General features: G+C 40.7%; 1 protein-coding gene and 1 long non-coding RNA gene across 3 annotated transcripts in view; one reads left to right on the forward strand and one right to left on the reverse strand.

Annotated features, from left to right (window-relative positions):
• Positions 1-15,742, reverse strand: part of CACUL1 (CDK2 associated cullin domain 1) — a 55,683-nt gene extending 39,941 nt beyond the window's left edge. The window contains exon 1 of the mRNA XM_006200167.4: positions 14,982-15,742. Coding sequence (XP_006200229.1) covers positions 14,982-15,348 — 367 coding nt within the window. The 5' untranslated portion in view covers positions 15,349-15,742. The remainder of the gene's footprint in view (positions 1-14,981) is intronic.
• Positions 15,743-15,831: 89 nt separating this feature from the next.
• On the forward strand, positions 15,832-25,904 carry LOC140699448 (uncharacterized). 2 transcript variants are annotated; one of them, XR_012077628.1, is made up of 3 exons: positions 15,832-16,185; positions 18,853-19,140; positions 25,386-25,904. It is a non-coding gene; the product is annotated as an uncharacterized lncRNA (long non-coding RNA). The 2 variants fall into 2 exon arrangements; XR_012077629.1 differs by having other exon boundaries at positions 19,034-19,140.
• The last annotated feature ends 1,250 nt before the right edge of the window (positions 25,905-27,154 follow it).

Genomic DNA, 27,154 nt, shown 5'->3' on the forward strand with positions numbered 1-27,154 from the left:
AGGAAGGCTTTTTGTAACAATCTGCAGTCAACACTTAAAATGACAATACAGGAATTGTGCTCTATGCTGGATTTTACACAACACTGTAAAATGACTGTAACTCAATAAAAAAAAGTTTAAAAAATGACAATACAGGAACCTTTAATAAAATATTTAATCCCTTGCTAATCTCAACCCAATCTCTGATTTAAAACAAACAAGACAGATTAGCTGTTTGGGTTTTTTTAACATTTGATACAAAGTGTGTGTGTGTGTGTGTGTGTGTGTGTTCTTGAATTTTAAAACTAGATCCTCCTGTTAGAGAAATGTAATCAGTTGCTTACAACTCTGCCCATAGAAGTTCAGACTGACCAAAAGAAATACAAAGCACTGAACCTAAACAAAAATGAAATTACCATTAAATAACTATATTTTATTTAGGCTAGATTTTCCAGCTTAAAAATAATGCACTATTTTATAAACCATTTTAAAAAGGCATTATAAACTCAAATGCCTTCAAGGCCCAGGCCAGTAACATAAATGATTAAAACAGGACTGGTATAAGAATTAAAAAGAGCAGCGAGCACTTTAGTGAACACATATGCCCTCTGGAGACATTCAAGTTCAAAAATTTTTTAAAACCTCATGTTAGCCTCAAAACATCATGCCATAAGGCTTAAACCTCATATTTTACAAGATAACAAGCTCAAGTAGCTTCAGTCCTATTGAGAAAGTACTTCAACTGACCTTTACTAAAACAAAGCGGAATAAAATCTAAAACACATTGACCAGCTAGTATCTAAGGTTCAGGAAATATTAATAGGTTGCTAATAAATGAGAAAGTGTCAGAGATCTGTGATTCATACCAGGCAGGAATCAGTATGTTCAACTCCCATACTTTTTATCCAAGTAACTAATCAAAACGACATATTATTTGTTTATTATCCATCTTCCTCAGAATAGACACAAGCTCCCCGAAGCAGGGATTCAGTGCTAGAGCCCCAACTCCAAACTAGCACATGGTAGGGGTTTTCAATAACGTATGTGAACTAAACTAATTTAATGGAAGTCAAAATGAATACTTACTATAAAAACCGTCCCGGGCGTAATACTAATTAGTTGTTCTGGAATTAAAGCTTGAAGTGTATTTGGTTTCACACAGGCTAAGGCAAACCAGGTAAACCCTACTAGATACTCCTTTTTACTTTTTTTCTTGTTACTTGTGTGTAAGGGGAGGATATATTCAGAAATTACAGCAGGTATTATCAATGCGTACTTGGTCTGCTGCAAAGAACAGTCATTACCTTCTATCAGGGGCTCTCAAATGTGATACTCAGAGCAGCATCAGCATCACCTGGAAACCTGTTAACTTGATGTAAATGAAAAAAGGCCGGGGAGGGCGGTGGGCAGAGAGGGCGACGGGGGCAGGGGGTGGGGGGCGGGCGGGGTGTGACAAAGGACACAGAAATCTGGGCCCTCCAGCTGACTCTTACACCTGCTAGTTTGAGAACCACTGCCTAATGATATTATTCAGCTCAGAACCGCCAAGGTCACAGGTGCTCCTCCGTTCTCAACTGCTAGCACATGATTGTTGGTTGTGAACAACTTGAACTGGCAAGTCAAATCAAGGTGTAAATGTAGCAAAGAAAAAAATGTAAAGAGCAGCTAGGAACTGTGTTCATGTCAAAACTCATTAAAGTTCTCTCTCCCATATCTCTTCTCCCCTGCAAAAAAGCCACCTGCATTTAGAATTGACTTCTTAAGAATATATTGGCAATTATGAAATAAAATGATTAAGCCAAAATTAATGGGCTAAATTATGTCTCAAACATAATGACTTTTTGATTAATTATAATTAACTACAATTAGATAATCTGACAGATGGACTGGCAGAAAAAAGCTCTGGGCTTTCTTTTTAACTCTGGCCAGTGTATGTGGTCTAAGGGGAAAATAGTAACTTCTTGCTGCCACAGTGTGCCCACCTACCAATAACGATCTAGCAAATGTGTGTGGTCCAAAACACTACCACCTGGTAGAATATTCTCTACCTCCAGCACAAGGGGATGTCTGAAATCTTTCAATTCATGAAGAGAGAAGAGCTGAAGGCCAAGAACCAGGCCTGCAGAACATGGGAGAAGCCTTTGGGAATAAAGGAAAAGATTAGTAAGAGGGGAAGAGGAGGATCAGAATCAGAACAAGGTAGTGCAGCCTAATAAATCAATAGTTTTACTCTTTATTTAAAAAAAATCCCAGTTACTTATTTCTCTCAAAAGGAAAATAACCTGATCCTGGCAAAGCAAACAGTACTACTTAGCTGCTCCTAAGAGAACTGCCCAGTTGGGGGAGAAGGGGGATAGTAAAAGACGTTACCAAATCCTTTAAATATCCTTTTCCTCATCAGGAAGAAAAAAATTAAACCTGCACCTCCTACTCCGGTTTATTTTGATTCGCCAATAAAAGAAGATAGCTAATGTTAAGTTCTAACGAAGCAAGTGTTTCTAAAGTAAGCTAACATCTTTTAAAAGTTACATGCCCTATGGGGAGTTTCTAAGTTTTAAGTTCTAAGTTGCATGTGTCCGGTGAGCTACTAAGGTTTAGAGTTTGTGGTTTGCATGATTCAGTTTAAACACTATGGACAATATAAAATGTCAACCGTGATCATTAAGAAGTCATTCTCTGTGATGTAGTTACATCCATGTAAACATTAAGCTGCATTCCTATAAACAAATAACTAGATAACATTTTGGTCCAGATAAGACTTATACAGTTTCACATAGTATGTTATAACCTGATTTGCCTTGCTTCAAATGATGTTTCTTTCCCCAAACCACTGTAAAACTTGTACAGGGAACACATTTGATTATTGTCTTACTTCTTAGAAATCCACACATTTCTCAATTTGAGGAAAAATAACTTAATATTAGAAACTTCCCTCATCACTACTATTTTAAAAAACAAAAAAGTAGCTGCAGTGGCTACCAGCAAGATCGAAATCCAGATCACTTTACAATAGTTACCGCACGTTATTCTACAATTACAACACCACACTTGAGTCTGTGACCCAGTTCCCAAAATGAACATGTTATGAAAGTACATATATGAAAAGGTCAAGTGCTATCAAAACATCCATTATGGCTCCAGCTCCAACTTACCCCAAACCTCACAATATTCAAACAGAAAGTATCTGATTGAGATTACATAGGCACAAAGTTTTTAAATTCTGATTTCCTGCAAGGTTTAAACAAGTCAACCTCTCCATGGCATTAAGACCAGGAAAGTAACTCTGAAGTAGTAGCACAAGGCAGTGTGGGCTGAGGTGGAAACACACCAACAGGTGATTTAATCTTGCCCTGCAGGATCCTGAGAAGTTCAGGACCTGAGGACAGGACATACGAGCCACAGTTAGAGGCAGAGAGTTGGTGGGTGGTGTGGGAAGGATGAAAACTGATTACAGGTCTGGAGACTAACCAGTAAAAAAGGGAAGAGAGGGGGTTATTCTGCACAGAAACTGAAAGATAAAAGCCTGGGACTCCAAGACACAGAGACAAGGTGGGTGGGTGGGTGTGTGAAGCACAGGGCTGGCGGATTTCAGTAAAAGTCAAAATAAGAAATGCTCGAACATCTAACCGTGCTCCTTCTCTTTAATTCTACAATGTCATGGGCCAGGGGAAATGTCTTTACTTCCTGTACCACCTACCCACCCCCACCATTCTCTCAGAATGGGAGATCCTTCCCTAGAGAAACTTTAACAGTTCCAGAGAAAAAACATTCACATACTATTTGGCAGTTCCCCAGGAAAACAGCAGCTCTGCATCCAATTAGCCTGAAGTGAAGCCCAATACTTGCACTTGGCAAGGTCCCTTGAAGACAGAACTACCAATCAGCCTTTTTCATTTTTAAATATGAATAGACAGTTAAGGATCACCAAGATTCGCAGTCTCAGACATGAGATCAAAATAAACAAAAATTGCAAAGATAAAAGCAAAGATAATTAAGAGAATAAAATAAAACTTTTTAGAAAACCTTTAATTACTATGCTTGGAGAAGATAAAAATTCAAAAGCCATGAAAAAAAGCAGTCCTAATTGCTCTTAAAATTAAAAATAAAGCCACTGTTAAAAATCCAAGGAAAAAAGAAGAAAACATCAAGAAAATCCCAGAAAATTAAGAGAAACAGACTATAACAAAAAACAGTTAACAGACTTAGAAGATCAAAGCAGGAAATTCAACATCTGACTACCAACGATTCCAGAGAAAAAGTATAGAAAAAACTGTAAAGGGAGAAAAAGTGACTCATTAATCTAAGAAAATATCCCAATAATTTCTTCAAGGGAAAAAAGGCCACATGAAAAATAAGAAGAATTAAAAATGGTACGTAAATTGTCCATTGTAATACTGCAAGCTTAAAGTCAATGAAGCAAGACTGTAAAATTTATTTAGATAAGAATTCTATACCCAAACTGTCAATCAAGTGTGAAACCAGCATTTTTGTATATTCAAGACCTGAAACTATTATCCATACACATTTTCTCAAAAGGCTGTTAGAAGATATGTTCTACACACACACACACACACAGAATACACCAATAAAAAGGAAGACATGAAATGATGTGGACAAGACAGTGGAGTACAAAAACCCTGAACTCACCCCTCCTCCCACGGATACACCAAAATTACAGCTACTTACAGTGCAACCATCTGTGAGAACGGCCTAAAAACTAGCAGAAAAGATATTCCACCACTAAAGACATAAAAAAGGAACCACAACAAGCTGAGTAGGAGAGATGGAGACACAGTATAGTCAGGACCCACACCCCCAGGTCAGGGACTCCACCAATGGGAGGAACATCACAATCACATAAGTTCTCCCCAAGGAGCAAGTCCCAAGCCCTCCCACCCAGGCCAGGCGGAGAGCAGTGGGAAGCCTACTCTACTCTCCAGCAGCCCCACAGCCACATGAGGCAAGGCCTCGCAGCCAACCAGGCAGGGGGCCAGCCTGCCTTGGTGCCCACCCACAGCAGCAGTCCTGCCAGACAGAAGGGTGCACACAGCCCACAAACGAGGCACCCCTACAGCATATTGTTCTGATGACCAGAAGGGAGCGTGCTGGTGGGCCCCATAGGATGTCTCCTACAAAGGTCACTTCTCCAAGACTGGGAAATGTAACCAATCTACCTAACACAGACAAATAAACACAGAGAATTGGGCAAAATGAGAAGACAGCAGAACATGTTCCAAACAAAGAAACAAGATAAAAAGCTCAGAAAAAGGACTAAATGAAGTATAGAGACAGGCAAGCTACTCAATGAAGAGTTCAAGGTAATGATCATAAAGATGCTCACCTAACCTGGGAGAAGTATGGATGAACACGGCGAGAACTGCAGTAAAGCTAGAAAATCCTGAGATGAAGAATACGATAACTACAGTTAAAGATACACTAGAAGATTAGACGATACAGAGTAGTACTTTGGAAGAGTAGTAGAAATCACCCAAGCTGAACAGGAAAAAGGAAAAAATAATTTTTTTAAACGATGATAGTTTAAGAGACCTCTGGTACAACAGCAAATGTACTAACTTAACAGGAGTCCCAGAAGAAAAGAGGGCAGAGAGCTTACTTAAAAAAATAATGGGAGAGGGTATACCTCAAGTGGTAAGGAGTGCGTGCTCAGCACGCACGAGGTCCTGGATTTAATCCCCAGTACCTCCTCTAAAAATAGATAAACCTAATTATCTCTCCCCCACCCCCAACAAAATAAAATTATCAAATAATACAACAATAAATTAATAACATTTAAAAAAATAATAATGGCTGAAAACTTCCTTAACCTGGGGAGGGAAACAGACATCTGAGTCCAGGAAGCACAGAGTCCCAAACAAAATTAGCATGGGTGCAAAAGGTCCACACTAAGACACATATTAAAATGGCAAAATTAAAGATGAAGAGAAAATTAAAAGCAGCAAGAGAAAAGCAACTACTTACATACAAGGGAACTCTCATAAGACTCTCAGATGACTTTATAGCAGAAACTTTGCAGCATGGAAAGGAATGGCTTGATTTTCAAAGTGATGAAAGAAAAAACCTACAACCAAAAATATTCTACACAAGGTTATTCAGATTTGAAAGAGAAATAAAGAGTTTTATAGACAAGCAAAAGCATAAGAGTTCAGCACCACTAAACCAGCTTTACAAGAAATGTCAAAGAGGCTTCTCAAACAAGAAAAGGCCACAACTCAAAGTATGAAAACTTTGAGAGGAACAGTCTCACTAGCAAAGGCAAACATACAGTAAAGGTAGTAGACCAACCACTTACAAAGCCAGGAGGAAGATTAAACGACAAAAGCCAGTAAGAAGGTTAAAAGAGTTTATAGTAAAAATCATCTATATCCACAGTAAGTAGTTAAGGGATATACAAAACAAAACAAAACAAAAAATGGAGACAATGACATTAAACATGATGTGGGCAGTAAAAGTGTAGGGTTATTAGAACACATTCAAACCTACAAGCTGATCAACTGAAAACAATGCCAGAGGGACGTAATATCCAGCATAAGATATATGGTCAATAATACTGTAACAACTTTGTATGGGGACAGTTTGTATACAGTGAATCTGATGAGGATGTTGAAAAGCTTTAAGAATAATTTTTTTTAAAACTATGCAAGTATAAACAAGGCAACTTCATACCAAAGTTCTCTGTGAAAGAAATGTAATCTGGGTACACTCCTGGCCCTTCAGTAAATGTTTACATAGTCATAATGTACATACAATTTATTACTGAACCAAAAATTGTGGTATTAAGAGAATTAAAGAGGTAAGGTGCATAGAGGTAGAAGAAAACTAAAACTTCATGTTAGTAACAAAGTCAACAGATAATACAAAAGTGATTAATTCATCAGTAACAATATTAACACATCAAAATGTGTGGATAAATACCAGAAGAAACAACCAAATGAATTAAAAATAATTGACTCTGCATCACAGGTCTAGGAATGGGAAGGAACAGGAGAGGGAACCACTGGTTTTCATTATCAGTGAATTAAAGATTCAACATATTTCATACAGTTTGAGTTTTTTAATTATAAACCTGTGTAAGAGAAAAGTTCTGTGTTATTTTAAGGCCAAAGAGTTTGGTGAATCTCAAATCCTCAGAAAGGGAAAAACAAATCTGGTGAAAATAAATTTTTGTTTCGGTACTTCCAATATTCTAAGGCACAGAAAATGAGAAAGCTCAGTTTGCCAACTGCCTACCAGACCTCTCTATCCAAATGTACCATAGATAACTTAAAAAAGAGACAGACAGGTGCATGTGTGCACACACACACACACACACCTACCACTCATATTCCCCCCATATCCATATTTTCCCTTGTTCACCCCCAAGTTTTATAGACTGAAGTCACAAATATTTCCAAAATCTGACACCTCTCTTCCAATGCTTTATTTGTTCAGGCTGTCACCTCTTGCCTAGACGACAATAATTACAATCCCCAACCAGTCTCTACGCCTCCATTCTCTCTTTTCTCATCTAAATTAACACACTAAGACAAATTTTACTGAGCTGGCTCCCTTAACATCCTTCAGTAGCTCCTGTTCCTGTAAAAGAAAATCCAACCTCTAGCAAGGCAAGCCCCTCACATCTAGGCCTTTCTACCTAGGTTTGGTTTGTGCCACTCCCTCCTCACACCTCATGTTCCAACAGTAATTTCAACTCGTGAGTCTCTGGCACAGGCCTCCCCCTCTGCAGAGGTGTCATCAGCCCAACCTTGACACCTCAAGCCTCCTGACAAACTAACTTTCATTCATTTTCAAAGATCATTTTTCTTCTACACTACCATGCATATATACATAACTTTACTATAGCATTTAATCATAATGTATCAACATCAGTCCATCAACTCCCACACTAAACTGTCTCATTCAACACCAGAGGCTAAAATATTACCTTAGCATACAGAAGGCAGTAAGTAAATATTTGTTGAATAAAACGCCATTCTAGTTGGCAAGCCTGCAAATATAAATTACATACCTATAACTCCACGTATAGAGGTTAACAGACAAATGACTACAAAAGTAAAAAAAAAAAAAAAAAAAAGGAAGGCCAGTTTGCCCTGCGAAGACATATTACAAAAGGACATCAACAATAATTTTTTATATAGCACTTAACAGATTACAATGTAATTATATATGGTCTACAGCTTACAGAGTTACAGTTTAAAGAAGTAAACAGCATTTTTCTTTAAGGATTTGGGCCTGGGCCTTACATAAGCATTACAATGGCTTTACCTTACAGTTTCATCAACGCCACTTTGTCCAATAAATGGCAAAAAAACGACAAGACAAGATCTCCAATGAGTTCCTAAAATTCGGACAACCACTATCAGAGTGATGCTCGCTGCAGCACAACTCCACTAAGCTGGAAGGCAGGAAGATACCAAATAACCAACACAGATGCTGCAAACAGTGCCTATTTTAAGACCTGAATACATTAACTGATCCACTGACAAAACAATCTGGAAACTGGCAGACAGGACCTGACCAAGTAAAGGGCAACTTTATTTAGAATTTACTAAAATCAGTTAACACTTTCACTGAATTGAAAATTTTAACACACTTTTGAATCATTAACTTAAAAATGGAATAATTTCACTCAGTTCAATTAAAAATACTGTGGAGCTTTTGTTCATCTGGAGAAGCTTTTGGTGCACTGGGTCATAATTCTGAGATCATGGCACAGTATCATGAGTTAATGCAAGATTCCCCCACCTCCCTCTTTCCATCTATCCATACACTGCCTTTTATCCTCACACTCCAGTCCCACCTGCTCCCATCACATGCAGACAAGGAACCGCTCTATTCTATTTAATATATCTGGAATATAAACAGATGTGACATGTGCCACATCTGAGCTACATCTGTGTGTTGCTGTCCACTCTCTTCTGCCTCTGCCAGGCATGACAGGACCCAGGAAAGAGCTGCTCTTCAGAACACGATGACCTGTGAAGAGCCATAGCCAACTGTCGGCCACTAATACAACGTGAGCAAGAAATAAGCCTTTGTTGTTCCATGAGCTCCTGAAATGTGGGGGGTTATTACGATAGGAAGCTGACTAATGTACAATGGAAAATTGAAATAAATAATCACACTTTCCAAATTACATTCCATCAATGAGATACATTTGAATGAGATTAGGAAGGCCAAGGACAGATTATTGCTGTTGGTGGTTCTGGCAAGTAAGGCAAGAGACGTGAGTTTGTGGCAGCCGAACTCCAAGTTCCAGTGTCTGGTCACCAACTTCAAGGATGAGGGAGGCAGCCGTGATGATGTAAGAATGGTGGTGGCGGCGTCAGGGGCAGCAGCCTGCCCTCTGGAATACAGCTTTAGTGCAGCAGCCTCACTGACCTCTATACCTCCAACCTTTCCAACAATTTACAAAGGACCTAACTTGTGCTGTTACATCTCCTGTTGCTTTAGACACCTAGAGTGTTTTCTTGCACTGAACTGTGACTGGTAAAGTCTTCGGTACCAGAGTAGTTACAGGAGACAGCTTCTTAAAACCTAGGAAGCTGGCTTTGGTTTTCCAATCTAGTTGGACTTAAAGGCAATGATTTCATTGCCACCATTAGATAACATGATACTAACAGTACCTAGCATGTAGCAGCAAAGAATTTCTTCAACATCACCTGTAAATACCTGGAATAAAGTTCTTCTTGAAGAAAACATGCAGACTGCTATGGAAGTTAAGACAGAAATGAGAAAGACAAGGGCTGTGGAGTGGTCTGATTCTGATGACAGGTCAAAGCTTTAAGAAATGATTAGCTCAATGAACAGAGGACCGAACAGCATCCATGGCTGCATAAAAGAACCGCTTACTTCTTATAGGCCCAGGGTTGATACAGCCAAGAATTAGAAACCAAATGATCCTGCAAGCTACAGAATTACCATATAAAAATAAGTCAAAGCCTAGACAGATGGCTTAAGTGAAAGTTAGGGCACTGATTACGAAACAGCAAGACCCTGAGATCTGAAATGGGGTCAGTTTGGTGGAGTTTGATCAATCTGAGAACCCTGATCTCACAAAACTCACTGAGCCTTCCCTGTCTAAGACGCACTCCCCCTCCCCAATATGAGGCTAATCTCTACTTGACTGAAGACCCTGTGTAATGTTACCTGGAATCTTGCAAGGAAATGCAGATTCTCTTCATGCCTAACCTTCAAGCAGCCCTCACTGCCTCTAAACCTCCAACTGAATCATATTTCCCAGGGGAACAGGCACCAGATGTGAACAAGCAGGAGCCAGTCTATAGTCCAAAAGAACTACAGGCACCCCTCGTTTTACTGCGGCAGTTTATAGTCCAAAAGAACTACAGGCACCCCTCGTTTTACTGCGCTTTGTTTTACTGCACTTTGCAGATATTGTGCTTTTAACAAATTGAAGTTTTGTGGCAACAAGTCAAGCAAGTCTTTCAGCACCATTTTTCCAACAGCATTTGCTCACTTTGCATCTGTCAAATTTTGGTAATTCCTGCAATATTTCAAACCCTCCACCAGCAAAAAGACTGACTTGCTAAAGGCTCGGATGATATTTAGCATTTTTTAACAATAAAGTATCTTTAAATTAAGGTACATTCATTGTTTTTTAGACACAATGCTACTGCACACTTAACAGACTACATTATAATGTAGACGTAACTTTTATACACACTGAAAAACCAAAAAATTCATGTGATTCGCTTTACTGTGGTGGTGCAGAAATGAACTGATGTCTCTGAGGTGTGCCTATGTGGACCTGTGGAAGACTTTAAGAATTTTAAAGACAAACATAACTTTAGATAAGACATAAGTTATCAAAAGAAATACACCTACTGAAGATTATTCTTTATTTATTTTACTATTTCAAGATGCTACATGTGGTTATAACAATTTGCTCAGTTAACTGACTGGAATCTGGACTCAGTGACAGCCTATGTTTAAAAAAATTGGAACTCTTGCTGATTAAGAACAGATTAATGAAAACAAATATATGTATGTATATGAATGACTGAAACACTGTGCTGTAAACGAGAAATTGACACATTGTAACTGTACTTCTATTTAAAAAAAAAGAGACAAACCATAAAAAAAGATTACACAGCAAACACAACATAGCAATAGAAACTAACTGAACTGAAGCAGAGGGATGGAGGGAGAAAAAGCTGAGAAAGATAATGAACAGAGCCTCAGTGACTTAGTGTACAATAACAAATGGCTAAACGTCTGCGTAATGGCAGGTATGGGGCAGTAATTCTGAAAAAATACATAATGAATGATAATGTTCCAAATTTGACAAACTCTAGAACCCCACAAATCCACGAAGCTCAAAGAACGCTGAGAAGAGTAAGCATAAAGAAAACCCTACTCTAAGGAACATCACAGTCAAATTAAATTTGATTGAGTGAAAGATACAGCGAAAATCTTAAAACCAGCCACAAAAAAAGGACACGTGATACAGGAGAGGAATAAATATAAGAATATTCAAACATTTATTTATAAGAATAATGGAGGGCAGAAGACACGGAATGACATCTTTAAAACGTTTAAAGGAAAAACAAAAATAAAACAAGACTGTCGATCTAGAATTCTATATCCAGCAAAAATATCTTTAGAAAATGAGGGTAAAATACTTTGCAGACAGAAAAATAAATTCAAGGCCAAATCTCTGGCAATTTTAGGCACGATAAGTATCTTCTCTAATTCTCTTATTTGTCTTTGGCTAAAAAAAAAAAAATCTTCAATTTTTATCTAATCTAAGTCATTACTTTTTCACCTAAGTTTTAGGAGCTTTAAGAAGTAAAGAGCTTCTTCAACATTGTCTTCCATTAATCTTATAACTTCTCCTTTCACATTTAGATCTTTAATTAGCCATAGTTCATCCTACCTGTGGTGGTGTTTGTTTTTTCTCCACACACTGAGCTACTCTTCCCAGCAACACGACCTTTTCTCTGGTGATTTACGATGCCACCTTTATCTTAAATTCCTGAACATATATAGACATTAAGTCTCTGCTCTCCAATTTGTTCCCCTCAGACTATTTTTATGTCCTTGCACTTACACTGGTTTTCATTACTATAGTCTTGAAACAGTATCTTAACTTCTGAGAAGCAACTCCCCACCAAAGCAAATCTTTAAGACTGATTTATCTATTCACAAACCTTATCCCACCTGCCATATACATTTTAGATCTCAGTTACTGAGTTTGTCAGACAAACCAACTGGAATTTTGATGGTAGTTTAATCAAATTTATAGATTAAAATGGAGACAACTGACATCCTTATGACAATAAGTAATCTTATATCCCATTTACTTCTAGCTCCTTATTAAAATTTTCTCCTTAAAGATCTTATGTATTCTCAGGTTAATTCCTAGAGACTATAGTTTTGTTGCTATTATTGTATACAATACTTACTGTTGATTACTTTTATTAGCTGGTTATTGCTTAGTGTAGCAAATGCCACTAATTTTTGTATCTTAAATCCAGTAACTCTGCTAAACTCTAACTAGTTCTAGTAGTTTCTCTCTTCTCATTGTTCTTCTAGGTAAGTGATCTTATCTGCAAATAATGAGTTTTATTACTTTCCCTTCTGTCCTTATACTTTTTATTTTTTCCCTCTGGAGTGTGAGTCATGTTAAAACAGTAACAGGGATAGAGAGCACCTTTATCATGTTCCTAATCTTAAAATAAATGTATCTAAGATATATCTGTTAGGTATTAACTATTTGCTGTAGATTTTTGGTAGTGACCATTATCTAGTTATCTTGTATTCCAAGCTTGCTAAGAGTTTTTATCAGGCGGGAGGGTATAGCTTAGTGGTAGAGCACATGCTTAACGTGTATGAGGTCCTGGTACCCAGTACCTCCACAAGCAAACAAACAAACAAATTTAACTGCACCCCCTTCCCCAGAAAAAAGAAAAGAGCTTTTATCATACACGGGTGCTGGATCTTATCAAATGATTTTATGATATCAAAATAATGATAATTTTTCTCCTTGAGTCTATTAATGAGACAAATTACATTAACAGATAAACAGATGATAAACCACATTTACATTCCTAAAAGAAGCTCTACAGATTATGATTCTTTTAACACACTGTTGGATTTGATGAGCTAGTATTTTGTGTAGGATATTTATATTTATGTTAATACTGAAACGTGTTATTTTCTCATACTGATCTTACCTAGTTTTGGAATCAAGATTTCAATAACTTCATAAAAAGAGCTTGGGACCTCTCTTTTTTCGTTCCCTATTTCCCAAAACAACTTGTAAAAAGGAACAATTATTTAAAAGTTCACTGCAACTCATAAGATTATCTCCATCCAGAGTTTTTGAAAGGGGAGGTTTTACTATTTCAGTTTGTTAAATATATATTAGTCAGCTTAAACTATTTCTTCTGATACCAACTTTCATAGTTTCTGGTTTCCCAAGAATTTATACATTTCCTCTGCGTTTTCAAATTTATAAATCTATAGCAATTCATAAAATTCTTTTTTAAACATATCACGTTTGTAGTTATTTCCCATTTATCACTTATTTTATTTGCATCTTTTTTTAATCAGAGGTCTGTTTAACATATTAATCTTCATAAAACAATCTTTTGGTTTGGCAAATCTTTCTTTTGTTCCTAATTTTACTGATTTCTGCTCTTATCTGTATGCTGTCTTTCTGAACTCTTCAAATGAACTTTGTTGAACCACTAAAGCAAGCTTCCTTCAGCATTTAGAGAAGTCACCCTGCCACTCCGTCTCATGTTTGGTTTCACTAAGTAGACTTCAAAACACACACAATATAAACATTATTCTCATGTATGCAAAATAAGGGAAAAAAAACCCACACAATTCTCACCAACCATACCCACATATGAATGTCTCTGACTAAAGCAGTATCTTGAAACAAGTAAGGTTATGTGCTTATTCCCCCCCAAAAAAAACTTTTGTAAAGCTAAGACTACATATCTGAACCAAGGGAAATATTTTCTCTTCACAGCTAATTGGACAATTACTGGCACAGCTTGATAAAATTAGTAACTAGAAATGAAATCTCCAGTTGCTTTACCAGATGCCATTCAAAAACTTGCAGTTATTAATAGGAGAGAAAAATCTGGCTGTGACGGTCAATTTTCACCACCACCAGCCCCCCAAAAACCCACTTAAAGCAAAAGCACTTTTTTCCCCTGTGGAAGCATACATCCTGGATGGGAACAGTTTCAGTTACAAAACAGATTTTGGTCTTAAATCTTTCTGCCTGCCATTGAATGCTTTAAGGCAGATCACTAACATGAAGTTCAACATTCAACAGAACCTTGGATTTGGACACATATGGAATGGCTTATTCTTACGAGTGTAGGCTTCGTAAAGTAATTTTACACATTATTAGCTTCAAAACGGAGGTCGCAGCTCCCACTGTACTGGTGTTACTCAGGAAGGTTAACATATCTCCCTGTCAGGATGCAGAAGGCGTACACTGGAGAAGGGAAAGAACCAAGTGTAGATATAGGTCAACTTCCTAATTCCTGACTTGTTTAACGCAGACTGGCTAAGGGAACAAGAACACAAGCTGCCAGATTTCTTTTTTTCTCTAACTGTAAAAAAAACACTGAAGGCCTCTCCCAAACGAAACTCAGGCAGCCTTATTTTCCCTTCACGTTGGAGGGTTAAACTTTAAGGGGGAACGGAGAAGAAAAGAGCTTCCAAGGGTTGAGAGATAGCCAGTTGTGATACGGATCGCGTTTGTAGGAGAACTTGGGGCTGTGTGCGCAACCAGGCTGCTCCTCTGGGCCAGGTAATACAAGAAGCCAGGGCCGCTCCGGCGCTGGCCGCAGACACCAAACGAGGCGGGGGAGGGAGGCGGGGAGGGAAGGGGAGACCCAGGCCTGAAACAAAGGAAGCGGGGCTGGCCGACAAGGGTGGATTCGGCGTCCGGGTTGGGAGGAGAAAAGCCAAGGCTGCTGGGGAAAGGCTGGACTCACAGAACTTGGAGGTGGAGGTGTTGATGTTGATGGTGGAGCTGGGGGTGGGGGCGGGGGCCGCCTTGGCCACGGCGGCGGCCGCGTCGCAGCTCTTCAACATCATGATCACACCATTGGCCTCCGGCGGTGGTGGCGGCCCCATCGGGAGCCCCTCCTTGGGGCCCTTCCTGTCCACGGAGACCGCAGGCATTGCCAGCAGCTGACCCCCCGGAGGCTCTCGGGCAGGGGCCGGGATCGAAGAGGGGGGCGGCGGAGGTGGCGGGGGCTGCCGGAAGCCGTCCACGGCGGCCTCCCAGTTGTTGTGGTTCTGGTCGTCCATCATCGCCTCGTAGCTGCCCCCCTCCTCCTCTTCCATGCTTTCCTCCATCCTGCAGGCCCCCAGCACCCGCCCGCCTCACAGGCACCTGCTGCCCGTCTCAACCCCGGGCAGGGGGGCACCGCAGCCTCCTCGAGCTCACATCGCCGAAGGCCGGAACGGGCGCGGCGGGGAGGGCAGCGAAGCGCCGGGTCTCTCACTCTTCGCAGGGCCGACTCTTAGAGACAGGCTGACGGCGGTGGGCGCTCCCGGGCTCGGGTCTGGGAGAGGCAGCCGTAAAGCCGCAGCGCCCCTCACGACATTTTACAGCAGCTTCCAACAGGCACTTGTAAAGGGCGGCTGGGGGAGCGGCCAGGAGGGCACGTGGTGCGGGGAACCAGCCGCGGGAAAGCTAAGCGAAAAGGGGCGGGAGCTGTGAGCCACCCCGACACAGTAGACTAGAGGTTCGCCCCGCCTCGGCTGGCCCCGGGCTGAGAGGGACTGGGCCGGCGTCCCGAGCAGCTTTCGTCGGCCCCGCCCCCAGCCCGGCCTCACGTGATAAGGGAGTTTGGCTGCGCACGCGCGCTCTCAGTTCGGTTACCAAGACGACGAGGAGCGGACGGGGCTACTGAAGATGCTCCTGAAGGCCAGCGCGCGGTCGATGTGACCCAAGCTCCCTGTCTCGCTGCGGTGTTTTTCTTGAGCTCGCCCAATTTACCCGGACTTAGCACCGCAGAGGGCCTCTCAGCCTCGGTCTTTGGCGACAGAGCTAGGGGGCCACTAGAGGCTCCGCGCCGCACATTATGAACGGGTGGGACCGTCCTGGGTGGCCCTTGAAGGGACTGCATGCTGGCCTCAGCCCACACAACCTAAACCGTCAGAATCGAGAATAACCACCGAAATATCATGGTAGCTAAAATAATACATGTGTTTGAGCTATTCAGGGATTTTTTTTTAAGTTCCTTGACTTCTCCATATACTGAGGCCAGAAATTTTACACTTAAAAATGCCATGCTCCTTGTGCTGTTTCACAAAGCTAACTACGAATTGGAGATTATGTATTAGAGTCTTGAAGGACAAAGAAGAAAGAGTATGTGACTATTATAATTTCTTTGGCCCTCTACATTCTCAAATTATAGTAACAGTAGTGTTTTCTATGAGAATGTATAATTGTTTATTGTGGAGCTCATTCTAGCAACTGGTGATAACAAAGTTGTCTAGAAAAACCATTTATTACATTTAAGCCAGAGATAATGAATCTTTATTTCCACAGATATGTAATTAGTGTGAAGTGAAGTAAAAAAAATCACTTAAGCCACTGGGAAATTGTCTCTGGTATACTTCAGTGTCCACATTTGCTTCAGCTTCTCTACACATTTTCTCAACGTAACTGTGCACTGAATGAACAGTTTTTACCGATCAGTTAATATGATACAATTTCAGACAGTGCTCCCTCATATTAATTAATGGCATGTAATTTTTTGAATCCGCACACGTTTTTAATTCTCTGGGCCTGGAACTATACTAATTATCTGGCCTTGGGGTATTTGGGGGATATGAATAAAAAGAAGAAAAGGTTTTCTCAAGTAAAAGACAATTGAGTGAAATGCTGAGGGGGGAAAAATGTAACCTTAGAATTCTATGCCTAGCAAGAAAAGGATGGAAGAGGAAAGACAAATTATGTTTTTCAGACAAACAACTGATAGTTTGTCATCAATAGATGTTCTAGGTGGTTGAGTGCTGTTATGTGTAACAAGATAAAGAGAGGTCTCCACATAGTAAAAGACTCAATACACAAGGAAGATCTGAGAGTCAAATGTGTGGCTAATAACATGTTCATGAACAATATGAAGCAAGAGTTGACAGAAGTACAAGAAGGAAGAGAAATCTATCATCAGAGTAGGTGATTTTCACATCTCTAATAGGTTGCAGTGGGTTGAATAGTAGCTCCCAAAAAAGATATGTCTATTCATGTCTTAATCCCTGGAACCTGTGAATGTTACTTTATTTGGAAACAGGGTCTTTGCAGATGTAATTAAGTTTAAGATCTTGAGATGAGATCTTCCTAGATTATCCAGGTAGGCCATAAAACCAGTGACAAATGTCCTCATTAGAGAAAGGAGGGAGATTCGAGACAGAAGAGACACAGAAGAGGAGGAAGCAATGTGACTCCAGAGACAGGTATTGGAGCAGTGCTGCCACACTCCCACCCCAAATGCCGACAGCCACACGAAGCTGGACGAAGCAAAGAATGGATTCTCCCCTAGACCCTCCAGAGAGTGGGCAACCCTGCCAGTGCCTTGATTTCAGACTTCTAGCGTCCAGAACTGTGAGAGAATACTTTCTGTTGTTTAAAACCACCATATTTGTGCTAATTTGTTACAGCAGGCACAGGAAACTAATACATAGATCAAAGAGACCAAAAAAATCTTTAAGGGGTTAGAGGATTTGAATAACGCAATTACCATGCTTGATTTAAATGAATACATATAGAACATCACACTCAACTGCAGGATATACAGTCCTTTCAATAATATGTGAAACATTACAAAAATCGAACATACTGGGTCATAAAGCAAGTCTCTTTACATGTCTAAGGATTGGTATCATAGCAACCACATTCTCTGATCACTGTGTAGTTAAATTAGAAATCAATAACCAACAGACAGCTAGTAAATCCCCATATTTCTAGTCTTCCAATCAACTCATGTGTCGGGAAAATCATAATGGAAATTAGGAAATATTTAGAACTAAAGGGATTGGTACTATCACAGTACTGTAACTTCTACCTGTAAGGCCCTATTCCAGAGGTTTTTACCCAGCATACTGGTGACCACTGAACCCTTCCCATGTATACTGCCAAAATGGTCAATATAAGACATTCATTTTAGCTGTAATTGGCTAAACACATCATTATGGAAAAAATCTAACAGTGATTGAGCCAAAGCAGTTGCTGACAGAGTACAACTTGCCATAAATAAGGTGTATCACCTACTGAAGGGAAACAAATGAACATATTGATAACTGGTTGATTTTATGGACACTATGAGATATTTTTATATTACCCTTAAAAGCTTAATATATTTTAATAGATATTAACTTAAAAATCTTTGGTGATTTGTTCCAGGATGTAGAGATGGGGGAAAATATTACTAGCAACCATTGACCCAACACTGGACAGTTATTAACAAAGGTTGAGAATTACTACAGCCTTCCATAGTCTCAGATATTAATCTGTTTGTTTGGCTTTTGGGTTTGTTTGTCTTCATTTCCCACTAGGCTATGAGTTTCATTAAAGCAGGATAATACACACACACACATTTGTAAAATACGTATGTAACTTTGTATATATAAAGAAAAGACATTCAAAACATTAATAGGAGTTATCTAGAGCTCATGAGTTATAGATGGTTTTAATCTTCTCTATTTCTGTCAGTCTTTTTTATATTCTCTACAGTGAGCATGTATTATTTTTATAATCAGAAAAATATTCCTAACCTTAAAGATTAAAAAATAAAAACAACATTAAAAAAGTAAACTGGGATTCTGTATATTAAATTTTATTTTGGCTTCCAGAAAGAGAAATCTCCAGTAAAAGTTGCTCAAAAATCAAGGCTATTCAAGACTTACTATATGACCCAGTAATCCCGCACCTGGGCATATATCCAGAAGGAACCCTACTTCAAAAAGACACCTGCACCCCAGTGTTCATAGCAGCACTATTTAGTGAAAAGTGAATACTTTTTTTAATCCCTAGGAGATTATAATGGTACCAGTGCGGCCTTTGACAAAGAAATGACTTGTGAACGCATGATGCAGTTGGAAGTCTAAAAGCAAAGCTATTGGAATGATCCTGATTAGACGGTAAGAGGATTAGAGACGTGTAAATAACTCAATCGTCAATAGCCACACACCGAGATTACTGTTAACAGTGAAGATGTGTAGCCACTCGGGGGAGTATTCTCTATTCGATCTTTCTTTCCAGGTTGGATTTTGTTCTTTCCTTTTATATGCCAGCATCTGAATCCTAAATTTCATTCTAGCAGGGGAACAGAGATAAGGATGCAGATTCTCTCTGTAAACCTGATGAATCTAGGAGCTGGAGGAAAGGACTCAAGGCTGAAGGAGGCTGTAGAAAAAAGCTTTTGCTCCCAGCACCCTGTTGCCCGTCTATGCCTTTCACTTAGTCATTCACAGATGTCTGTGTTCAGGCCCTGTGTTGGGGCTGCAAGAGTCAACAGACAAAAAGGGGTTTCTTCCCCTCATGGGTTGCCATTCCTCTGAGGTGCCAAGATTTAAACAACTAACCGCATGAACCAAAGCCTGACACCAAACATAATAAAGGAAAAGATTAGCGTGACGAGAGGGCATAACAAAGTTACTTTACTCTGGGTGATCAAGGAGAACTGTCCTGAAAAGGTATATTTCTGCCAAGATAAAAGGATGAGTAGAAGTGAGTCAACAAATTAGGGAGAGAGCTTTCCAGGCAGAAGGCATTTGACATCATCCAGGAACTTTGAAAGAAAGGTCATGAGACTCTAGTGGAGTGAAGAAGAGGGAAAGGGGCATGCCTACAGAGGAAAGGAAGGAAGTAGCCAGGTTCTGCTGTCTTTGTAAGTCTTGCTGAGGATTCTGTGTTTCTGTTCAAATGGAAAAGAGGTAAGGAAATGCTGCAAGACGGGACTTACAGTCCATATGGGCACTCAGCTTCCCTGAGGGGAGTGGCCTGTAGAGAAGAAAAAAGAGACAAATTAGGGAGTTATGACAATACTTCAGGCAAGAGATGATGATGGCTTGGATCAAGGGGGTGGTAGTGGGCACAGAAAGACGTGGTGGACTGCAAATTTATTTTGGCGTTTGAATGGATAGCACTTGATGGGCTAAACATGGAAGGTGAGGGAAAGGTTTCAAGGATGACACAGCTGCTCTGACATAGATCACATTCATCTAAAGCTGGGGTTTTATCAGATCATGCAATCAAAGGAGAGTTGGATTAGTGATGAAAATGATGAATCAGTTATGGACTGCAGGCTGAATAAGAATATAAAGACAGATGGGGCAGATAGCTAGAGAGAGAGGAGAGTTGTTGGTGGATGAGAGGTCTCCACGAGGTGGAAGATCTACTGTAAGGATGTCGGTCCCTGATCAAGAAACCAGCAGAAGAGGTGATAACCAGAAGGTAGAATGTTTGAATTAGCAATTCAGTATTGCTTCTCCACACCCCACATCCTCAAAACAAGAAGCAAAAGCTTCTGGATGCCATGAAGGTTTCTGGGTGGTGTCTACCACTAACATGAGACAGCGGCATAGAGTGCAGAGAGGATTTGAGCAGCAGAAGCACTTAACTGAAAGAGAGGATAAATTAATTAACTCCTGAAATCCTTTCCACTTGGCATTAATGCAATAGATACTTGCAAGACAAAGTATCATTTCCCAGTTGTGCCAAGTGTCCATTTTCGTGTTCTAATTCATGGTCTTAGAGCTACTCACTGTGTTAAAGCAATCTGATTTAGTTTAGACAAGATAGATGAGATGCACTTGAAAAGTAAAACAACAGATCCTCAAATATGAGTGAACTGTAGTCTTCAGTGCAAAATAAAATTACTTATTTTGTATTTGTATTTACACAGTCCACAGGTGTGTGGTATGAACTGTTGCTTACAAAAGAAAACCATAGAGTTGTTTGTGTATTTCACTTTTTAAAGCATCAATATTATAATTTTTAAAGTAAGTTTTAAAGAAAACAAAAGTGTTTGCACAACTATAAAGAGACCCATAAACAATTTCCCAAAACTAATTTCTGTGGAGACTATTTTTGGCCATTATAGGTCAAAATGTAATCTGAAGAAAGATTTTAAGAAATTAAATAACATGTGCAGTTGTCACTTACTCTATCTCAGCATTGAAGGATTTAAAAGGAAGATACTTTAATGTATGAATCTTGATTTTGCTCTTAGGAGCCAGTGAAACTCATGATATTCATGAAAGAAATTTTCACAATGAAATTAAAATATTTTGTACTATTTTCTGTGACAATAATCATATACAGCCTAACCCTATCAAAATGTTATATACTAAACATGATGTATTAAACCCATGATATATCATGATTCCATCTATGTGTTTCTTTAAAAATTTAATTGACAATTCCAGTTGCTCCTCAGCCAGTTTCTTCATTTTGAAATTAATGAAAAGCACCCTTAGAACCACAATGTCCCCAGAAGGTTGTCTAATTTGTCATTACTCTCAGTAGAACACAAATTATGTGAAAGTCTTGATTATAACAACATAATTAGTAATTTACTTCAGTGAAGGCAAGAAAATTAACTTTTATGGAATAAATATAATTTATGAATTATGTATAAGTTCATCTTATTACTTATCCAAAGAATAAGCTCATGGAAAGAGCACCCAGACATATACAAAAATAGTTAAATTCAGTCATCTTTGAAATTTTATCATAACTTTATACATTTTTTAAAAATCTTATCATATAAAGGTATTTATCAAGGAAGGGGGTTAGTACGTGTCCTGTAATGTGTGCTATTTAACATTTTGTTAGCTAAATGTATACATGTCAATATTTGGACACATAGATGAGCCTCTATGGGCACTCTTGCTGCAGATATTAGAACTGGCCTGGTGAAGAGGCTGGTGACGTGAGAGACTGGAGGACTGAAAGGGCAGCCACGCAGGTGTTGCTGATGTTTCCCTCATGAGAACGATGGCAGGAGGTGACGTGGAGATAAAAGGCACCTGGAAACAAAAGTGAGGGGTGGTCATGACCAGGAGGTGGTCACTGTGCGGAGCAGGGTAGAAAACTCCAGCGGTGTGAGCCTCAGTGGAGCTCACAAGGGGCAAGGGAAGGAAAGGAATGGAGCGAGGAGGATGCCAAGGCCACCTCCCCATGGGAGGAACACAGGATACAAGAAAGGTGTCCCTCTGAAAGGTCACAGGGAAGCTGGCTCAGGGGGTAGCTAAGTCTGGGTTAAGGCAAAGACGTGGAAGGAGTATTGGAAGAAAAAATACATAAAAGAACGTGCTGGTCATGGAGCAAGTGTTCTAGAAAGCAGAGCAAAAGGGATTATGAAGGTGGGGAAAGGGTGAAGGAGTGCTTCAGGGGAGAAGATTACAGAGGAGTTTAGAGATGAGAGTTGAGAAGTTTATTAAAAGTCACCGCCTGCACTTGAGTGATGAAATGGTGTTGAAAGTTTCAGTGCATCCCATCTGATGGAGTCCCAAGGGAAGGGAACACCTGGGCCTAGCATAGTTCAGCTGTGACCTAGAAGTAAGGTCCTTCCTGGGATTGAAATTCAGAACTGGCAGTCCGCCATCAGCCAGCACTGGCAGGTGCCACGGCCATAAATGTGGTTGGCAGCAGTGAGCACAAAACACCTGGCTCTTCATGGCTGGTCAATTCAAGCAATTCTCATTGGCATTCCAGGTGGATGGACCAAGATGCTTCATGATCTTGGGGCCAACACTCTCAATGGATTAGCCCTGGGCAGGGACCAGAGCCTTTTAAAGACCAAACTGATCATCCGGTAGGAGCTGACATCTATCTTGTCATGTTTAAGAAGGAGCAGATACAAATGGGCCTCAACTCCATCTGTTTCGCATACATTCAGCACTTTCAAACATTATACCTCAAATTGCCTCTCGTCTTCTAAACCCGACCATTTCCAGCTTTGGCGCAGTGGTGCCTCCTGTTAGCCAACTGGTCAGTTTGGGCAGCTCCCTTTCAGTATCTGGTCAACAGTATATGTTCGTGAAAATTGCATGTTTTTGCCTTATTGTTTTATAAAAATGAGTAGAAAATGGAAAACTGGATGAACTGATACCAGTGATTTTTAGAAAGCTGTAAAGTGAATCCTGTTTAAACACAGATGGAAACCAGTAGGAGAGCCACAGAGGCTCTAATCTCTACTGGCCATTCACTGGACTTCAGCCAGTTATTCACGCGTTTAATTGCAAAATAAAAGAACAAAATGAAGTTCAAATGGCAACAAGATATCAAGGAGTGTTAAAAAGGACAATTGTGATCAAGGATTTTATAATATTTTTAGCTTTCTGAGAATGGAACAGCCATTTATAACTACGTGGCTCCACTAATCAACCTCCTGCATGCAGTTGTCCTAACATCTTGAGAAACACGTTTTGTAGGGAAGCGGAGGCTGCCTGTGCTGTCAGCAGAGATTCAAAATGGAAACTTCTCTCCTGGAGCACAGTGTCTCCAAGGTGACATTTAAGCATCACTCAGAGGCTTGAAAGGAGAAACAGGTACAGCAGAACAGTAGAGTTTGGATCAGACAGATAATCCCACCTCAGAAGACTGCTGGGGGCATCTCCTAGGTGCTGAGGTCCAGTCCCACTCTCTCTGATACCTCATTCCCAAGGTAGGGCTCTCAATGTCCCTCGGAGACAACAGGGCCAGCTTGGCCACTCTCATAGCCACATGGACCTCTCTCTCATCTTCCAGTCAGTGTGGCTCCTCCACCATTTTCTAAACAGTCCTCTTGCTAACCGATCTTTTCCATCCTTTTCCCTTACATTACCAACACCACCTACAAGCAAAGCTAAAGCTCAGCCCTCAGGAACACAGAGATGGCAGGTACCTGATGGAAAGGCAAGAAGCAGTTATTTGCAGCTGGAGTCCTTTGAGCATCATATTGCAGATCCAGGCTGGGCTCAGACAGATCTGCCTCCGGTGTGGCCACGCTGGCTCCAGGCATGGACAGTTGGTACCCTAGCTACCAGCTACACCCCCTGTCCTCACGGCCTCTGCTAAGTTGCCAGCAGGCATCAGGCTTCGGGCAACCATGGGTTCCACAGAATGAATCTTTGACTTACCCAAGCCAATCATGGTGATTCCTTACAAACAGTGGTTGATTTAGGAAAAGCCTGGGCTGAGGTCCTGGCCAAGGAGTCATGATAAATCTTCTGGAGCCCAAGGGATGCAAGATACGCATGTCCTCTTCTAGGGGACATGGGAAAGCTTGGGGCTGCAGCAGGGGTCCCACAACCTTGGGCTGGAGGTCAGAAGCCAACACGTTGAAGTTAGTAGAGCAGGAAGATGGCATGAGCCTGGGTGTTTTGAAAGTAAATTAACTAACGCTGGAACTGCCTCACCTCCATGCTTCTTACCATGTGAGACTTTAAGTCACCTTGAGGTTCGAGCCTCGTTTGGTTGGGTCCTCTATTACATGCAGCTGGAAGCACCCTGATACAATAGCCCAGTAGCATCTGGTAGCCCTTGCCATCACTGGGGTACCACGTCCAAGTCTGCTTCTGAGTTGGGGGTAGGGGGGTACTGTGGGAACTCTAGTCCCATTACCACCGCCCCAGACCTGTGGCCAAAATGCAAGTGAATGAGTGAGAAGTGATATAATGAATTTTCCTTGAGGCCAGGAAAAGTGTCAAAGCACTTTACAATCAAACCTAATTGAAAACAGCAGCTCTTTCATCTAAATTCACAACATAATCAGCCTTCTGCTTACCTAATTATAATTAAATTAGATTGGTAGTGTATTTCATATATGCTAATTAAAAGCACCAAAAGAAAAAGCTGCATTTGGAAACTGCTGTGTCTCTTCATTCCCTGTGAGAGCCAAGTGTGAACGGGAGCCCCCTGGGCTGTAGATCTGGAGACCTGGGCTCTAGTCCTGCCTCTGCTCAAACTGGCTGTGTGACTTTAGGTGAGCCCCTTAGCCTCTCTGAGTCTTCTTGTCTGTAGGATTCCAATCAAAGGCCAAGTGTCACCATTAATTCATTTTACCTGTTCTTTTTTTTAATTTTTTTTATTGAAGTATAGTCAGTTTACAATGTTGTGTCAGTTTCTGGTGTACAGCCCAATGCTTCAGTCATACATGAATATACATAAATTTGTCTTCATATTCTTTTTCACTGTAAGCTACAAGATATCGACTATAGTTCCCTGTGCTGTATAAACTTGTTTACCTATGTTATATATACCAGTCACTATCTGCAAATCTTGAACTCCCAGTTTATCCCTTCCCACCCCCTTCCCCCCGGTAACCGTAAGTTTGTCTTCTTTGTCTGTGAGTCTGTTTCTGTTTTACAAATAAGTTCATTTGTCTTTTTTTTTTCAGATTCCACATGTGAGTGATATCATATTCATTTTACCTGTTCTTAAACGTCATAACTAAAATCATACACAATGCACTTTTGTGTGTATCTGGTAAGAAGCCTACTACAATTTTTAGGGTGTTTTATTGCCAAAGAAATGACAAGCCCAAACTAGCAAAGATTTTGACTGTTCAAGCATTAAACAACCCTCGGGGCACCAAGATTGCACAGGAATTGCGGGAAGTTGGCTTGTGCAAGCTGTACAGCCTCTAAGTAGGGCAAACGCCCCAAGATTCACTTTAGATGTGGGCCAGGAGATAACAATCAAGGAGAATTCTCCCAGAGGGCGGACTCAGCCATCAAGAACAATGGACCAGGGAGCTCCTCCCAGAACTCAGAATGGATGCAGTGAAGAACTTCTCCAGCCCTGGGCCCCTCTCCTCGGTGCCTGCCCAGCAGTGGGGCACAATTATCAGGGGCCAGGCACTGCTCTGGCTGCCAGTCTTCCCCTTGCCCCTTTCCAAATACAAGTTTGTATTGTAGTCATGCTATTTCTGCTCTACCTCTGTGGGGGTGGGGGTGGGGGGTTCAAATAACTTGTCCTTTTAGTTTTTATGTCCCTAAAGCAACAGAAGCCACGTCCAAACTCGAGAGGACTGCCCATCCTCATCTCTGAACTGGGTACAATGCCCTGAGAGTTCTTTGGATCGTTTCCTTTAGGGACGAGATGAGTATGTTCTGGGAGGAGGAAGAACGGTGCATACCGAGGTTTAGCTGGTCACCAAAGATTTGTGACCCCCTTCTGAAGTGTGCAGTTGTCACTGGGGAGCCCCAGCTGCCTGGCCAGGGATGACGTTTTTCAGCCCCCTTGCATTCTTTTTTTCAATCGGGGCAAAATTCCCATAACATACAATTAACCGTTTTAAAGTGTATCATTCAGTGGTATTTAGTACATTCACAATGTTGTACAGCCACCTGCATATCAAGTTCCAAAACATTTTCATCCCCCCAAAAGAAAACTCTGCGCCTACGCCGTCTCTGTAGACCTACCTATTCTGGATACTTCTTACAAAAGGAATCATTTAATGCGTGTCCTCCTGTGTCTGGTTCCCTTCACTTAGAACAATGTCTTCCAGGTCCATCCGTGTTGTAACCCGAATCACTGCTTCATTCCTTTATATGACTGAATAGTATCCTATTGTGTGGATTTACCGCAAGTTGTTTATCCAGTCATCTGTTGATGGGCATTTGGGCTGTATTCCACCTTTTGGCTACTGCGAATAATGCTGCTACAAACATCCGTGTACAAGCATTTGTTTTGAGAATCCCTTTTCAGTTCTTTGGGGTAAACACCTTGGAGTGGAATTGCTGGGTCGTATGGTAACTCTACGTTAAACTTTTTAAGGAACAACCATACTTTTTTTTCACAGCATCAGCCCCCTTGCATTTTGGTGGCATCACGTGACTGACCACTCATTCTTGCCAATGGCAAGTGTGTGGAAGGGATCTCTGTCACATCTGGGCAGAAGTCTCTGCCCACACAGTGGACTCCAGACTTGCACAGGAGGGAAGAGACACAGTATGGAGGGATCTGGGTCCCTGGATGAAGGCTGCCTGGTCAGGAACAACCCACACACCATGGTGTAAATAAGAAATAACATCAATTCTGTTAAGCCCACTAAGGTTTCAGGGTTTATCTGTCCCAGCTGCTGGCATTGTCTTAATGAATACATCACTCAGGTTCCATCTCTTAATTTCCATCTTCCTGGTAGAGTCCAATCTGTATGATCCA

Source organism: Vicugna pacos, chromosome 11, assembly GCF_048564905.1.
Source record: "Vicugna pacos chromosome 11, VicPac4, whole genome shotgun sequence".
In the NCBI taxonomy this organism is placed as follows: domain Eukaryota; kingdom Metazoa; phylum Chordata; class Mammalia; order Artiodactyla; family Camelidae; genus Vicugna; species Vicugna pacos.